The following is an 18270-nucleotide window of genomic DNA, read 5'->3' as shown; positions in this document are numbered from 1 at the left end:
TCAACACGGCCACTCAGCACGCACCAGTTGGTAACAACTTTCAGACACCTGAGATTGTCAGCTCTTTGAGGCAGGGATTGTCTTTTTGTTCTGTGTTTGTACAGTACCTAGCACAAGCGGTTCTGGTCCATGGCAGGTCAAGGCTCTATGGTAATACAAATAATACAAGTACCAACCTGGGTCAACCAGCGCTAACTCGTTGCAGAGTCTGGTCCCCCTGCTGCAATGCTGCAGTATGGGGAGGCTCATGTTTCTGGTCACTATCCTCATTGCTCCTGTATAGAACATCCCACTCCCGTGTCCTCTCAGGAACAACACCTCTGAGCCGCAGCTGGCTGAGCTGATAACGCACAGCACACAGGGGAGCCGTGCTACTTAGAAGAACCCGGGAGGGTTGTGGGACAGTGTGACAATCCCTCTGGGAATTTGTATATTCTCTGCTCCATCTGCTGAAGCCTGGTTTGACTAGGTGGGAGATATTTGATGGGTGAAGCGGGGACCCAGAAGACCCTGGATAAACTCTGGGATTTATATTGTGTGGCTGCACATAATAAGAGTAGCAGATAAGGTTAGAGAACCCCAGATGTCATCATCCCCTGCACTAATGAGGCAAGGGGAAACAAAGCCAGGAGAAAGCTGTTTGACTTAGAGTATGTCTCCCCTGCACTGCAAGCCCAGCTCACTGTTGTAAAACAGGGGTACTTACCAGTAACCGTTGTTCTTCGAGATGTGTTGCCAACAAATAAATTCCCCCTTTTGCAAGTCCCCTGGTCTCTGGTTCTCCTTTCCCTTTCCTGTGTGTTTAGCGCACGCTTGGAGCACTGCATGGGGGTGGAGGCCAGTCGGGGCTACATTTGCCCTGTCCAGGTAGTGTTGTCCCAATTGGGCCACCCTGCCATGGAATTGTCCAATGTGTTCTTAGTCTGCAGCACATAGCACCATGGAGGGACTCACGATGTGGTGCAGGTGCAACCGGAGCCTGTACTCTTGTGGCCATTAGTGCAAGCAGTCTCTCAAACGAGTCTTGCTGCAGTGCTCTGTCTTCCTCCCTCAAGCAACATTCCTGTTCCAGAACTGTGCTGCAGCCTCTTCTCACGTGCTGCAGCTCTGCCCTAAAGCCTGTCTCTGCTTTTCTCCTTTCCATGAATCCATTTCCCTTGGTACTGCAGGCTTGTTGGCCCTGTCCAGAATGTCACCATGTGTTCATCATGGAAACGCTTCCCCTTGGACTGCTCTGTGACAGGGCTAAATCCCAGGCTTCTGCTGGCGTGTGGCTGAGATGCTGAGACACATGGGCCTGCTCAGATTGAAGGCCCTGAAAGTTGACATCAAATCAAAGAAGTATAAAACTGGAAGGGACCTCACCTAGTCCAGTCCCCTGCACTCAAGGCAGAACGAAGTAATAACTAGACCTTTCCTGGCAGGTGTTTGTCTAAGTTCTTAAAAACCTCCAATGATGGAGATTCCACAACCTCCCTAGGAAATTTGTTGTGGTGCTTAACGACCCTGACAGTTAGGAAGCTTTTCCTAATATCCGACCTAAACCTCTCTTGCTGCAATTTAAGCCCATTGCTGCTTATCTTATCCTCAGAGATTAAGAGGAACAATTTTTTTACCCTCCTCCTTGTAACAACCTTTTATGTACTTGAAAATTGTTATCACGTCCCCCCTCTCTCTTCTCTTCTCCAGACTAAACAAAACCCAATTTTTCAATCTTTCCTCATAGATCATGTTTCTAGACTTTTCATCATATTTGTTGCTTTTCATTGGACTTTCTCCAGTTTGTCCACATCTTTCCTGAAATGTGCCACCCAGAACAGGACACAAGACTCCAGCTGAGGCCTTATTAGCGCAGAGTAAAGTGGAAGAATTACTTCTCGTGTCTTGCTTACAAGACTCCTGTTCATACATTCAGGAATGATGTTTGGTTTTTTGCAACAGTGTTACAGTGTTGACTCCTATGTAGCTTGTGATTCACTATCACGCCCAGATCCCTTTCTGCAGTACTCCTTCTAGGCAGTCATTTCCCATTTGTATGTGTGCAACTGATTGTTCTTTCCTAAGTGGGGCACTTTGGTTTGTCCTTATTGAGTTTCATTCTATTTACTTCAAACCAATTCTCCAGTTTGTCCAGATCATTCTGAATGTTAATCCTATCCTCTAAAGCACTCTCCCAGCTTGGTATCATCCGCAAACTTTGTAAGTGTACTCTCTATGCCATTGTCTAAATCATTGATGAAGATATTGAACAGAATCAGACCCGGAACTGATCCCTGTGGGACCTCACTCAATATGTCCTTCCAGCTCGACTGTAAACCACTGATAACTATTCTCTGGGAATGGTTTTCCAATCGTACATCTCTCAGTACTTCAAAAAATGTTCAGTGCCTCCTCCGAGAAAAGGGCCTGTGGAATCTCAAAGTCAAAGAGTGATACTTTGTAAAACTGATTCAGTATATTGTCAGAGGAATGCTTTGGTTCCCAGAAGCTCCAGAAACACAACAGAGTTAATCAGAGGAAAAGAGTGCACACAAGATAAAATTTACAAATGCTATCTGTTTAACAATTGCAGATCACTGTAGCCTGGGAGAGGGGGCCCGTAGGTTACTACCTAAGCCTTCTCTAGCCGTTCAGGTATTCCACATTCTGGAGGACATAATCTTAGATGTTCTTGAATGGCAAAGGGATAGTCTATTCCAAGCTGCTTGTGGAAAGCCAGCCTTATGTGCTATAGGGGGTTTCAAGTTTATGGTGCTTGAGCAATGCATCTACAAGTGGTGTGGGCTGCTGTCTTACATGGATGGGCCCAGAAAATAGTCACGGTTCATGGAAGTGTGTATCTATCTGGAGGTTCTACTACAGAAAAAGTTTGCAGGTATCAGCACCTGGCACCGGGTTAAAATTCACGGGGGAATCAACAGGTTGCTGCATTAGCATCCATATGGATTACTGCATCCCTACAGCATCCTACAGAGCCTGCTCTGACTATGTCTACCTATGGACTACATGCAATACGCATGATAAGACTCTCAAAGAACTACACAGCCATTCCCCCTCTACATCCCCAGTACATTCTAGTCTGCAAACAACCCCTCCCCCCCAGCTGCATTTTGGATATTGATTTTGTCACCCATGCACTACATTTTACCTGCCCTCCACCGCCCCATGCAGTTTAATGTTTACAAGCTGCTTGTCATGCTGTGGCGTGGCTGATTTGTACAGAGCGGCATACGAAAAGGGAAGGCACTGAAGGTTCTTACTTTTACGCCTGACACAGCTCTGTTAGAATGTGCGAGTATCAAGTACAAATTTAATGTTAAATGTTTGTTTCACTGTTTGTGCTTCCCAGTCTTTATTCTGAGTTCCATGTGGTGGTGGTGAAATACCAAGGAGGAAGCATGCAATCTGCCATTAGTGGATACACGCTGCAACCTCTGGCTTGCAATAAATTCTGCGTTGGGTCATAAAACAGAATACCTCCACTCCTCCTATATTAACAACCACAAAATGCAGCCAGAAACTTACTAGGGTCTGGGGCTACGTCTGCCTCTTCTGCTGTCGGCTCTGGGGTGGGTTGCTCCTCCAGGCGCTTATCAAATAGCTCCTCTGTGTATGGATCTCGGATGCACCGCAGCTGCTCTGGCAGTAAAGCCTCTTTGTGGACTGGTTTGGGAAGCAGAGTCACTTTGCTAGCCTGATCAGACACCAGCTGGCTTCCCTCCAGTCCTAGACTGGATCTGGGGTCAGAAGGTTGCTGTCCCAACTGAGCAGGCTCTTGTGAACCGCTGGGGACTCCACACTCAGCGCAGTGCCCAGCACCCGGTCAAACTCTTTGTAAAAGAGGCAGAATGATTGGGAGTTCCAAGGGCTGTGGTTCTCATCCCTGGCTTTCCCACTCACTATGTTGCTCAACAGTTGCTCTTGGGCTGTTTAATCCATCCCCTGCACTTGTCCCCTGTCCAGTGAATCCCCAACATTGCCAACTCCTTTGCTGATTCTGGGTATGCATGGTCATTCCTGGAACTCTTACTGAAGTCAAATGTTTTGCTTGCCTCGCACCAGTTTTCCCAACAATCTGGCTGTGATCATGTGCTCAGGTAGCAGCACGCTTGGGAAAGGACATCTTCTTGTCAGTAACCACTGCCACCCCACGAGAAGGTTCGCTCTGTTTGCAGCGAAGTGGTCAGAAGACAATAAATGGAAGGGTTAAACCCCGAGCAGCTGCACTTGAACCAAAGCATTGCTTCTGTTTCCTGGGAGCTGATTGGCTAGTCTTGGGACTCAAAGGACAATGCCACCCAACTGTGGAATAGCATTGACAGACTCTCAGGACATGATTCTGGATGACCCAAGACTGAGCTGAGCCCACACAGCAAAACAATGGAGTGTGGATCAAGTCCCAGAGTTGGGCTTGAACCCAGCCACCCACCCTCTTGCTGGGTCCCAGGACCTGGGCCTGGAGGACCTAATGGCCTGAGTCAGACACAATTGTGTGCAGGAAGGAAGGGAGTTTTGGGCTGAAGCTTGAGTCTGAGCCCAGGCTTACACTGCAGCGCAGACACGCCTTACTCACCCAGAAAGCACAGGCTGGGTGAGAGAGACACACCAGCCAGCAGTTACTCTAAGCCCGTAGAAAACCTGTGCAGACAGCGCCGCACCAGTACACGCTCAGTCAGGCAGCCATCCCGCATGGAGCATGCCAGACCCTGGGTCTCTCCACCCCAGCAGCAAGCAATGTGCAGGCCTGCTGCCAATGCCCCCACAACTCACCCCGTGGGGACGATGGATTTCGTGATGATAAAACTTCTCTTCTGCCCTCATCAGCTTTCACCTGGCTTGCGGCTCCAGTCACCACTGTGATCAACACAGCAATTTCCTGCAATATTCTTGAAAACCCTTATTGTATTAAGTGTATATATTATCCAGAGATGGGATTACTATTGCCAAGAAGGCTAACGGCATATTGGGCTGCTTTAGTAGGAGGGAAGTGATTATTCCCCTCTATTCAGCATTGGTGAGGCCACATTTGGAGTATTGGGTCCAGTTTTGGGCCCCCCACTACAAAAAGGATGTGGACAAATTAGAAAGAGTCCAGCGGGGGGCAACAAAAATGATTAGGGGGCTGGAGCACATGACTTATGAGGAGAGGCTGAGGGAACTGGGTTTGTTCAGTCTGTAGAAGAGAAGAATGAGGGGGATTTGATAGCAGCCTTTAACTACCTGAAAGGGGGTTCCAGGGAGGATGGAGCTAGGCTGTTCTCAGTGGTGGCAGATGACAGAACAAGGAGCAATGGTCTCAAGTTGCAGTGGGGGAGGTTGAGGCTGGACACTAGGAAAACGTTTTCATTAGGAGGGTGGTGAAGCACTGGAATGGGTTACCTAGGAAGGTGGTGGAATCTTCATCCTTAGAGGTTTTTAAGGCCTGGCTTGAGAAAGCCCTGGCTGGGATGATTTAGTTGAAGGTGATCCTTCCTGGAGCACGGGGTGGGACTAGATGACCTCCTGAGGTCCCATCCAGCCCTAATCTTGTATGATTCTATGAAACCTCTTTGGAGGGAAGATGTGACAGATGTGAGACCTGGGAGTTCAAAAGACTATATTTAAAATATGCCAGAAAAGTATGGACTTTTGGATCTGTAAATCTTTCAATGACTTTCCAGGCAAATTCCCTAGAGAGAGGCTAATGCAAATTCCCCAGCTCTGGTTATGCAAAAATGCAGCCATTTGAAGCTATGCCCTGGGGAAAGAGCCATTGTCTGCTGATTACCTGTTACAGGAGGCCAAGATCAAGGGCTCGAACAGCATAAAGAAATGGCTGATCTGCCCAGTGTCTGTTCTGGTTCTGGATCTGGATCTAAGATGGATGAACTTGTAACCACAGGGGACACCCATGTGTGCATTTTGAAGGACTAAAACCTACCAGAACCCTAGGCTGGAGTTGCAGGTGGCCTCTGATAAGCTTTGTAGCCTGAAGGAAGAAGAAGAGTTTCACTAGATCAGTCACGAATTGAGACCAATTAAAAACATATACATTAACACAAGAGCCTAAAGTGACTGTGGCCATTTCTGCAATGGCTTGTTGCAGGGTGCAGCTCATCAGCCGGGCTCTAGCACTACCCCGTATTAGTCTGACTGCTTCTCTCTGCCGCGCTCCCTGTCCTGCCAGCTCCCCTCACACTCACGTCACTCTGCGGCACTTCTCTGTCACATCCACTAGCTGTAGAATGAAGTGTTGTCATTATTGAGCAGCTCAGCTTCTCCAAGGCTGTGAATATTCAACTCCTTCTCACTGAGCCAGGCTTAGCTGACCCTGGCCCCTTCCCAGAGGCTGCAGAAAGTCTTACCTCTCTGAAGTCCTGTAGCTAACAGCCCTTCTTCCCGCTCCAGCACAGGCTTCTCTGGTCCTTGCTGCAGGGGGGCTTTGCCTCTAACCCTCTTTGGGGCCCAGTTAGCCTGTGTTTACTCCCGTTTGCTCAGGGGATGAATCAGGGCTGTGCAGTGAAGGAAGCTATTCTTTGCAGGGCCCCTGCCTCGTCTGTTGTCGAGGAAGGTGTGTAGTGAATGAGGCAGGGGACTGCACGAACAGAAAGGATGGACTTGTAATGTAGGCAGATGAATGCCACCCTGGACACCGGCGCGCTATCCCTGCCTCCCCCACAGAGTTCCTGCGTGCTGCTGGGCAAGTTACATCAACTTGTCACTAATTGTGTGTTCCTCCTCCTAGAATCTCTCCTAGCCATGTGCATGTTCCTCGACACACTTCTCTGAGGGCAGAATTGGTGACCCACAAATCTGGCTGTGCCTGACTCCCAAGCATTTCAACTGCAATTTTAAAATCCACCTCCTCAGCCTTGTTCCTCTCTCTTCTCCCAGGGTAGGCAAGGTATGGCAGGGTCCTTGCGAGCTCAGCAAACTGCCAGTTGTTGCAAAGTGTGCAAATGAGGAATGAAAACCAACCTGACAAAATGCGCTGAGCTGGTAACAGGTGAAGGCACAGGCCCCTCTGTCCCCTTCTCATCTTCTCAGTGACACTCAGATATCTGGAGATAGGGCCCGATATGTTCCTAGATAGCCAGATCAGGCCTAAACTCTGGAAACAGATTCCGAGAGCACAGTCCAAGCCAGAAATCCAGGATTAAGTCACCTTCGGTTTCACCCAAACCATCACCACCACCAGGAGCCACCTTTTCCAGATACTGATCAGCAAACAGGAGCTAGGGAAGTGCTAGAAACCTTCCTACTTCAGCTCATGAACCTAACTGCTGCTACCAAATTCTTCACAGGTGGCCACTGATTGCGTACTATTCATTGTCACTTTAGACCCCTAAAATCTGATTTGCAGAAGTGCTGAGTGCTCAGCTTCACCGAAAGTCATGGAGCGCACCACTCTAAATCTAAATCTAAGTCTACAAAGGGCTATATAACGCTAAGTAGTCTGAAAAATCAAGTCAAGTTGTCTCAAATTGGGCACCCAAATTCAGTGGACACTTGATAATCATGTCCTTAATCTCCCTGCGCCCATTGTAAAATGGGGATAAAACCTCCCTACCACCTGGGCAAATTGGGATGATAAATTCATTTGAATATGTGAAGTTCTCAGATCCCATAGAAATATCCATGAGGAAATCAGTTATTCTGTGTTTAGGGCAGTGTTTAAATAGTGGGGAGTAAATAAGGCCTGAGGCCACACATTCATAGATTCCAAGGCCAGAAAGCACCATTGTGATCACCTAGTCTGATGTCCTGCATAACACAGACCATAGAGCTTCCCCAAGATGATTCCTAGAGCAGATTTTATAGAAAAGCGTCCCACCCTGGTTTAAGCACTGCCAGTGATAAAGAATCAGCCACAAATTGGCAGATTGTTCCAGTGGTTAATTATCCTTAATGTTAAAAATGTAAGTCTTATCTCCAGTCTAAATGTGTCTAGCTTCAGGTTCCAGATATTGGATTATACCTTTCTCTGCTAGACTGAACAGCCTATTATCAAACGTTTGTTCCCCTGGTAGGCACTTATAGACTGTGACCAAGTCACCCCTTCACCGTCTCTTTGTTAAGCTACACAGATGGAGCTCCTTGCAGCTCTCACTATAAAGAAGGATTTTCTAATCCTTTAATCATTCTCATGGCTCTTCTCTGAACCCTCTCCAATGTATCAACATCCTCCTTGACCTGTGAACACCAGAACGGGACACAGTATTCCAGCAGCAGTCACATGAGTGCCAAATACAAAATACCCTCTCTGCTCCAACTCAGGCGTCCCCTGTTCATGTTTCCAAGGAACACATTAGCTTTCTGGACCACAGTGTCACTGGGAGCTCACATTTAGCTGATTATTCCCCATGAATGCCAAATCTGTCCTCTGCATTATTTACCACTCCCCCGATTTTTGTGTCATTTGCAAACTTTATCAGTGATGGTTTTGTTTTCTTCCAGCTCCTAGGTAAAAATATGGAATAGTGCAGGGCCAAGAACTGATCCCTGCAGGACCCCATTGGAAGCACGTTCACTTGTTGATGCTTGTTTGCAGTTAAGACCTATCATTTAGCAAGCTTTAAATCCATTTGATATGTCTATGTTAATTTTATATTCTAGTTTTTTAATCAAAATGTCAAACACCTTACAGCAGTCGAAGTGTGTTACACTGACACTATAACGTTGATCAACTAAACTTGTAATCTTACTAAAAACAGATATCAAGTAAGTTTGACAGATGTTTTTCATAAACCAATGTTGATTGACATCAGTTATATTACCTTCCTTTAATTTTTTATTAATCAAGTCCCATATCAGCCTCTCCATTATCTCGCCAGAAATCAATTTCAGGCTGACAGAAATAATTACCTGGCTCATCCTTTTTGCCCTTTTTAAATATTGGTACAACATTAACTTTCTTCTGGGACTTACCCAGTGTTCCAAGACTAATTGAAAATCAACATTAACAGCTCAGCCAGCTCCTTCAAAACTCTTGGATGCAAGTTGTCTGGACCTGCTGATTGAGTACTGAATTGAATGAGAAAGATAAAAAGATATTGGCTAGCACTGCAGTGAGCATTGTCCATCCTCTGCACTGAATGAGGCAGAGGTCCTGTGATCATGTAATTGAAGCCTATGTCATAAAGCACATACACAAGGGGCCAAATTAAGGTTGGACAGAAAACTTTACCTCTGGCATTTTCTAACTTTTGGGTGCCTGACTTTGCAACCTCAATAGCATTCTTTTAATATCATTTTAAGATGTAATTTCCTAGGTTTTTAGGAAAGCAAACTAAAAAATACCCCCAGAAATCCCATCGTATAGACCCTTATTGACTCCCACATGGGTCATCAGTGGGGTTGGAATCTTTAGATCCATAGCACAGACCTTACCACTTGGGCTAATGGAGTAAGTAGGAGCAGCTGCAGGGTGTTACCGTTTGTGTGGCTCGCCCACGAGAAAGGGATGAGACACACTCAGCGAGTGGGTTTCACAGCTGTTTGCTAATAGCTGAGGCGTGTTGAGATGCATAGATTTTAAGGCCAGAGGGATGCTTGTGATTATCTAGTCTGACCTTGTGCATAACACTGGCCAGAGGACTGCCCTGAATTAATTCCTGCTCCAAGTTCAGTAGCTGTGCTTGAACTACGGTATATCTTTTAGGGAAAAATAATCCAATCTTGATTTGAACATTGCCAGCGATGGAGAATCCACCACACCCCTTGGTGAGTTATCCCAGTGGTTAATTACTCTCATTGTTTTTTAAAAAGTGCCTTATTTCAAGTCTGAATGTATCTAGTTTCAACGTCCAGCTGTTGGATCTTGTTAATCTCGCCTGCCAGATTGAAGAGCCTGCTATTATCAAACGTCTGTTCTCTCTCTCTCTCTCTCCCCAATCCGCCTCTTCCCCTCTGGTCCCTGTATCCCCCTTTCCCTGTCCAGCACTCTGCCTGGTGCTGGGCTGCATGATCTTTCCAGATGGCTGGGATGCAGAGACTGTCAGGGACATGTGCGGGGAGAAGACCGGGAAGTACTCGTTGGGCGACTGTTCTGTGCGCTGGGCCTACATCCTTGCCATCATCGGCATCCTCAACGCCCTCATCCTCTCCTTCCTGGCCTTTGTCCTCGGCAACCGGCAGAATGACCTGCTGCATGAGGAGCTCAAGACAGAGAACAAAGGTAAGAGCTACTCCTGCCCCTACCTGCAGCCCCCCATCGCCTCAAACCTCCACAATAGGACATAGCAAAGCCTTAGGTTTCTCTCCTGGCTGAGCCCCTCCCATTCTAAATGAGTCCAAGTAATGGTAGGGCTTAAGAACTCCCTCTGCACTCTCTGGATTGTGCTGTATCTTTGTTCCCCCTCTCATTTAGTCAGCAACTTTTTCATAGCCATGGTGCCACCAGTGCTGAGGTCTGAAAAATACCTGATAAGCCCAAGTCTCTGGCCAGATAGGTGGGTGCGAGTCCCCGTCGTGTTGGGGTGCAAGTAGCCCCTGTGCAAGGAGTTGCCAAGGTCTGTGCAGAGCCAGGCACAAGCGGAACCCTCCCACGTTACACATGTTCCTGTTCTCTCTCCTGCTAGACTTCCTGAAGCCTGGTCCAGACCTGCCCACATTTAGCACTATAAATAGGGTCAATTGGAGAGGATGGGAGAGGAGAGATCCAGATACTGAGACACCCTGCGGCGCACAGTGAAACTTGATAAACATTTGGCTGTCTCCAGGTGCTCCTTGCAGCTTTTGTTGAACTGTCCGATTCCGACAACACAAGACCCTGCTCCAGGGTACAGACTTCCAACTGGCTCTACTAATGTCAGGGCAGTGGGGACTGTGTCATATTCCCAATTGCACCTAACAGAATCTCCTCCAGCCAGTCCTGGTATGTGCTGGGACCAGCTGCCAGGCAGGCTTTAGCTCTGTGGCATTTGGTCGGGTTTGTGAACAGGAAGGCTCTGTAATGAGGATGATGGTCATTGCAGGGAAAGGGGCTCATTCATCTGCGCATTGGGTGCCTTCCTCTGCCCCCTCCGTTGCTGCACCCCTGAGGTATCCAGAGGCAGGAAGGGGGTTTAATGATTTACCATCACAGACAGGGCACAGTTAGCATTACTTCCAAACCAGCTTTCCTCTGAGTCATTGGGCTCCTCCGACTGCGGCAGGAGAGTCAGCAGAGCATAATGCCTTCCCAAGAGAAGGTGTCCCTTGTGCTATAGAAATGCTAAGTTCTCTGCTGGTCTGTCACCAGCTCCAGTCCAACGACACCCACAAGCTAATGTCCCTGCTACTTTGGGTTGCTTTAGGGAACAGATTTATATGGCACGTCAGCCAATCAGATACCAGTTTATCCATAATAGCATTTTTAAAACTAAAAGCTGATTTGTGATTGGCTGAATATTTTTCTATTTTGAAGATTGGCTGGTGCACTGGTCCATGCACCAATCAGATTAGCAAGTGCAGTTTAAATTTGGAACACTAGCATGGCCAGGTGGGAGCAGTTTACAGGTCCAGGTAGCCCACCCTCCTACTCTGACAGCAGCCAGGCCCAGCTGCTTCCAAGGCAGGTGTGATAGCCCCAGAATGGGCAGTTATAGAATATCCTGCTCCTAGGGGAAGTTTCTTCCTAACTCCTCAGTCAGAGGTTGGTCCCATCCCTGAAGCAGGAGGGTTTGTATTCCTCCCAACTGGTGCAGTAACAATATCTCTAATTCTCACATTTGTGGTGCCCGTCCTCCTCTCTGTGTCGCCTTGATTCTGTCTGTGCTTTGCTCAGCTGGTTACATTGTCTCCTGTCCTTGGCATCACTGACATTTGAACAGAAGGGCCCGAAGGGCCTGAGTAAATGTAATTAAGCAGAAGTTTACTTACAAGCAAACTTAGCGTTTGCTCCATCTGTTTGAATTCACCCTAGAGTTACAGTGGGCATGGCTAGCTGGAAGCCAAGGGAAGAGGTTCTGAGCACAGGTGCAGTAGTATCTGTCAGTGGTAGAAGCCTAGGACTGACTGAATCTGTGGCCTCTCACCTCTGATTGGAAGAGGTTCACTGACCCCAATTTGTCCCAGATCCACTCTGCATGCAGCCTCTGAATGCTCAGCTCATGCTTCTATGTGAGAACCGGAGCTCTTTGAGCCTCAAACAGCCCAGAGAGCGGGGCTACCACCAGGCACCACCTGCCCTTTGCAGATGGTTCACAGCCATGCTTTAATTGGGATCAAACCAAAGAGTCTCTTTAGAACAATAAAGTTAGATATTCACAAAAATGTGTGGTGGTAGAACAGCTCCACATTGAACAGAGGAACAGTTCAGAGATGCCATGTTCCTTGTCACTGTCAAATGCCTCATTGGGTTTCAAAATATATGTGGGATTTCTCATTCAATGCTTCTGTGTGTGTGAGTGCACGCAGGTGTGTGTGTGTGTGTGTGTGTTTGCAACATGTCTCTATCCACTGTATGAGGCAAAATCCTAGCAGAACAGCTAGCAGTGAGCTGTCACATAGGCATAGCTACATAGATCCCACATTTATCTCTGAGTCCTGCCTTGTCCTCTTTCTGGAAGTGCTGGTGGAACTAGTGCGTTTTTGTGAATATTCATTCTCCCTGGGATGACTGGTGTTTGCATGGTGCTGGTTTATGATGTACTGAGATACTAGACACATGTGCTGTTCATAATACAGACACATAAAAACCAGACCCATGAAGTATTTTTTGTATAGATTATGACTGAGTTAGTTTGATCGTAGATTAACTGTACTCCTGCCCCCACTGCCTGAAAAATTGGGAATTCCCCAGTAGGTCACTATTCTGATTACAGACTTGCTCCTCTCCCCCTGACACAACATGCCTGTCTCATAGTGAAAAGCCGCTTTCAGCTGTAACATTACGGGAGCAGGGAAGCTCTTTGTCTGAAATAGACTTCCCTCTGACAGAGAAACAGATCCTGAAATTTGCTCCACAATTCTTTACTGTGACAGAGACTGACCAAACACCCAGCCCAGAGATGAGGGTCTCTCCAGGGCAGCGCTGAGGTTCAATGGCAAGCCATGTGAGGGAAACAGGAACAAATGACATCAGATTCCCCTCACACCTTAGTTGGGCTTTTCAGACCAGGGTTGGAGAGCTGGGTGTGTTACTGTGCATCAGTGTATAGCAAGCTGTCTGCAGCCCTTGGTATGTGCATAAAAATACCTGCATCTAGCTCGGGGAAATAGCGAGCTCTGGCTAGAGGCTTTGTACATGCAGGTGGACACTCCTCATTGGGGTATATGAATATCTGTGCTTCTGTGGTGTATTGACACTTCTATCCAGGGAGCTAAATTCTCATCCCAGTTACACTGGTGCAGATCCAGACCAATCACCAGGAGGGAGGCGGTGGAGACAGTTTAACCAGGCAGCATCTGACCATGGCAAGAGGAATAGGATGTAGACTAATGAGTCATGAATTTGAATTTGGAGCAGTCCCAGAGAGTGTGGAGCTGGGTGCCATGGGAACCCCTTACACTGACTGTCAGAGCAGCCAGGAGGAAGTGAAGGCTGAGCCAAACCCAGAGCAAATCCCTAACTCTCTCTCTTTATATTTTCCACAGATTTTGTTGGCACTGCGGTAAGTTCTGTATGTTACAGCATGGCCCATCAGGCCTGATTGCATCCTGTCCCAGTTAGTGTGTGTGCTGGGGGCAGGAAGGGGAAGGTGTTGGGCCTGGCTCTGTTGTGTCCCCATAGCAGTACTCCTCGCCTTAAGGGATCAAAAATCATGAGTCAGACCCCAAAAACGTTGTGATTAGCACCCAAATTATATTTTTAGCCTGTCTTGACATTTTAAATCACTTCTGCTCCTCCATTGTGTGCGTGCGATAATGTCAGGCTGGAAAGAGAAGCTTTAATGCACACAGACATGCCTGCCTCTCCCTGGCTGCTCCAGTGGAGTTGGAAGACTCCACTTACCCTCTTTTCATCCCTGAGGTAGGAAATGGATGGTAGTTTCCCAACTACTGCCTTGACTCCCTCTCCTTCCTCTATATCCCTGCTTCAGCGTTCTTCCCTGACCTGCTCCACCACACTCTCCTGCCCGGTCACCAGTGCCTTCATAATCAGGCACAAAGAATCATGAGGTTCTGTTAGAAACCTGAGCTCTATTTCCCACACAAACACCTCGGAACTGAAGGGCTGCCACACAGACCCTAAGCTAGACGAACAGTGTGCATCGAATTCAAGACTGAGGCTTCCATGGCTCAGAGTTAAGACCAGAGGGATTTGCAGTTTTAGGCCACCGTTTGGCATAACTGCACAATGCATTTTGAGTGCAGTCGTTGGATTTGCAATCCTGGACTTTTAAAAAAATAATCAGTTCCCGCCTTCAGTGCATTTCAATTAAAAAAAAATCATTCTCCCTTCTTGTTATAATTTGGTCCAGGATGTAATCAGCTAATAAATTCTCCAACACATTTAAATTTTAAACATGACTAATTGTAATTCATTGTGCAAATGCTAAGAATACTTAGTTTTTGTTTTCTTTATCCTTCCCTCCCATTGCCCTGAGACCATCCCTTGCTGGTGGAGGTCTTGGGGAAGTGGGAGGGAAGCAGCAATTTCCCAGCTCCACCCCCCTTTACTCCACACTACCCTGGGACCTCCTGTGTATGCAGCAGCAGCAGCTTTTCCATGCCCCCACTCCCCGCAACACACACACACACTGCCTTCCACGTCCCCAGGACCCTCTGATCCTTTGTACTCACAGAGGGCCTGACGTAAAGGCAGGTCTGTGTCAGCCAGAGCTCTGCACATGTAAGCAGCTCTGAAAAGTGTGGGAACAGAGCTATTCATGTCATAACAAGAGCTCCTCCTGCAGGTTCCAAAATTAAGCAACTCGCAATTCATTCACGAGAGCTGGCAACACCACCCCATCAGTACAAGGGGTGAGTGGGGAAGGGGAGACGTTGTGGCCCAGTTTGATCCCTTCAGGCCTGTCCCTCCCCTGTCTGTGAGAGGACTGAAGGGGTTGCTGTTCTGAATCACTCTCAGGATCAGCCACAGGCCTGTCTGAAGGTCGTCCCTCACTCCCAGCAGAACTCTTTCCACCCGGACTCATCCAATGGAACAGGCCAAGGCCCAGAAAGGGAAAGGGACACCCATGACTCCATTAGTGATATCCCAGCCGGGATCAAGGTTCTGGGTGCTGTACTATAGGGTTCCCATGTTTCAGGTTCGACACTGCTAGAAGAAGGGGGCTAGCTGGAGGGTGCTGCGGGGGTGGACTGGTAGAGGGGATGTGGGAGGTGCTGGAAGGGAGTACGTGGGCCTCACTCTTGAGGGGGGAAGGCGGTTCCCCATCCTGGTGGCAGGGTGACCGATGCAGACCCAAGCGGCAGCAACAGTTGTCAGTCAGTCAGTGCCTCCCTGCCCGGCTTCTCCCTCTCCCCAGGGCTGGGAGCCAGGGACTGTGTGGGCAGCATCCAGCAACTGGGCGGGCCCCAATTGGATGCAGATGCAGGGGAGGGACCAATCATGGCTCTTTCTGAGCGGCAGGATCTGCTCCACCAGACATTGTCTCTGACTTGAAAACTTGGCTTGGGCAGAGGATCAAAACTGAAGCTATGGCAGAGAGAACCTGGAGATACGGTAACCTTAGCTGTACGTGTGTGTACGTGCACATGCAGAGACAGTCCCTGCCCTGGTGAGCGCTCAGTCTAAAGACAGCAAGCAGCACATGAAGGCTGGGTCAAAAGAAGACAATTAACGGTTATTCTTACATATACGCCTGTCTGTGCTAATGGGTCTCCTGCCTCCCCAGGATGCTAGGGCCAATGCATTCTTACCGTTGTGTTGGCAAATTCCATCAAGTACTAGCACTGTTTGCAGAGATTGTTTCCTGTCTTTAAGTAGGGCGGGCTGTGGCACAAAAGAAAGGGTTAATCCACCCCAGGCCAGTCCCAGGACTGCTCCCCAGCAGTCTGACAGCGGGAGGGGGGGCCTTCCAGCACCAACAGCTGGAGGAAATGCCCTGCCTTTCTCTCCCAGCTCTCACGGCAGACGTGAAAGAAGGTGGAAGGGAGGGGACCGCGTGTGGGCTGGACTCAGGCGGCCAGGGCCTGATGCGGTATGCCAGGACTGTCTCAGGATGTCGCACCGGTAAATGGTCGCATCACTGGGGTGTGAGGGTATCACGTGCTGCTGTTGTGGGCCCCCTGTGGGTGCGGAAGGAGACAGGCTGAGAATGCAGCAGGCTTTGGGCAGAGCAGGAGTGGCGCAGAGCATGTCCCCTTGGGCCCATGCAGAGAGATTGCAGCTGTAGGGTTATACTCATAAAAGTAACAGGCTCTGCTGACCCCTGCTCAGGGAGGGCCACGGAGCAGCAGCTGTCACCGTGTGACTCACCACACCTGCCAGGAGCCGCTCAGCAGGTGAGAACAGAATCCAGGCCCTGTTCCCCGCGAGTCCGTGCTGGTGAAGGCGATGGTGGGGTTTGTGTGCCCGGCTCACAGCGGCTCAGGCAGGGGCTGTCTCCGCTGTCACGATGAGCTGGCAGAGATTCCCCACCACCACCTTCCTGCACAGGGATTGTCTGTTATAAGGCGCAAAAGGAGCCTAGGGAGCTCCTGCACCCCTCAGTGACTTTGCTATCTCCATGCTTCCTCACCAAGGGTTAATTTCCAGTTAGCCAGCAGACGTGCTGGGCAATGATCGTAGGATCTGAGCACAGATCCACACACCCGCATAGACACTGCAGTGACAAGTGCATTAGAAATGCAGGGGGGCGAAACACGCGCCAGTTCCACACACAAGTAGCTGACTGGGCCCTAAAGAGGTGTCAGCAATATAGGAGCTTGGCACAGGGCCGTTGTGCACAGTCCTGCGAGCGGCCAGGGCGCTGCCTTCCCCGGGGCGTTGCTGGGTCTGCTGGGTCCCCAGTGCCACCCTGCCCCGAATGCTTTGACTGCTACTCTGGGCTACTTGTGCACCCGCTACGGGCACGGACACTGCGCAAGAGCCAGGAGCAGAGGCTGCCTGTGGGCTCTGGTGCTGTAGGGCTCGTGGCCTGGCTGGCTGGCACGTGCTGATTCTCTGTGTTCTCTCCACAGAGGATATAATGTAGCGGACGTGCAGCAGGGCCCGTATCTCCCTGCTCCCGGGATCAGACATGCTCTCGCTCGCTCGCTATCCTGCCTTTTTTCTGCTGCCGATGGGTCCGTAACATCGACTTGAACCTCAGACTCTGCCAGCCTCTCTGGGGACTTGCCAACCTTGCCCTGTGTCCATGACGGCCTGTCCATTCCATGCGCCCCCACCCTCTGCTCGTGGGTTGTAGCTGGGGGGAGTTTGATGCCAAATCCCCCTGAACCTGCTTCAAGAAGAGCAACAAACTGCAGTTTTGTTTCAAGGAAAAAGACAGAGTTTTTAACAGATTTCTACATTCCCGAGAACCTCTGGAATTTCCATGCTCCCTCCGGAGAATGCTCCCAGCTGAATTGCCGCCATGTCGTTTCCTTCGGGAGCTGGCACAAGCCATGGTCTGTCTGGGACACCCCCACAACTGCAGCCACAGCAGACTCCGCCAGGCCACTTCCCCCCCCGTTTTGTACAGCTCAGCGGTTCTGCCCTCGGCTGTTGGGGGAACCCAGCGCCTGAGACTAGAACGTTGGATACGTTTATGTGTAAATGAATCTTCTCTGAACAGGGTCGAGTGACTCCGAGTCCCCCGGGGATTCCAGCCACCATGACGTTGTACTTTACTTCCTTCCGGCCTGGGAGCCAGGCAGGAGCTGCAGCCTGCAGCGCACGCCCTCGCCCAGCCCAGCGTGTGGGGACAGAAGGCCGGCCCCTCCTGCTCCCTCCACTGGGAGTGGGCTTCCCTGCTTGGCCCAGCCGAGGCGGCTGCCCGTGGCATCGGCTCACTTCAAGCACTGAATGTAAACCTCAGCCAGTCCCCCCGGAGTGTAGCAACTGCCCGTGCGACCCACAGCTGGGGGGATGGACGTCTTTCCTCCCCACGGCGAGGTCTGGGCCCTCCCTGCTCCAAATCTGTCTCAGGCTGGTGCCAAATACCATACCCAACATACATGGTGCTTTATTTCACTGCAGCTTGGCTTCTCTCCCTTAAGGCCAGCCTGGGAGGAGGGGGAGAGTGGCACAGAGGGAGGGGTTCTGTCATGACACCCCCCCCACTGCAGGAGCCCTCACAGGGGCTGAGCCGCCTGAATGGTCTGTGTCCTGTGGCCAAGTTTCATGACGGGCAGCGTGGCAGCAGGAACTCCCCATGCCCAAAGAGACAGGATTTCCCTCCCATGGCTCGTTTTCGCAAT

The 18270-nt window shown here is 49.5% G+C and overlaps 1 protein-coding gene across 2 annotated transcripts in view; it reads left to right on the top strand.

Moving 5' to 3' along the window:
* LHFPL4 (LHFPL tetraspan subfamily member 4) overlaps nucleotides 1-17331 on the top strand; it is a 64803-nt gene extending 47472 nt beyond the window's left edge. Inside the window, exons 2-4 of one of the 2 annotated variants that reach the window (XM_067539998.1) lie at nucleotides 9920-10156; nucleotides 13558-13574; nucleotides 17050-17331. In XM_067539998.1, the coding sequence (XP_067396099.1) occupies nucleotides 9920-10156; nucleotides 13558-13574; nucleotides 17050-17058 (263 nt within the window). In that variant the 3' untranslated portion in view covers nucleotides 17059-17331. Of the gene's footprint in view, nucleotides 1-9919; nucleotides 10157-13557; nucleotides 13614-17049 lie in introns of those variants that run through there. The other variant, XM_067539988.1, reaches the window with a different exon arrangement.
* The last annotated feature ends 939 nt before the right edge of the window (nucleotides 17332-18270 follow it).

Source organism: Emydura macquarii, unplaced genomic scaffold (genome assembly GCF_026122565.2).
Source record: "Emydura macquarii macquarii isolate MOO-44397 ecotype Brisbane River unplaced genomic scaffold, CSIRO-AGI_Emac_v2 contig_71, whole genome shotgun sequence".
NCBI lineage: Eukaryota > Metazoa > Chordata > Testudines > Chelidae > Emydura > Emydura macquarii.
The sequence above is the reverse complement of the archived record's forward strand: the minus strand, read 5'-3'. Positions and strand labels throughout refer to the sequence as shown.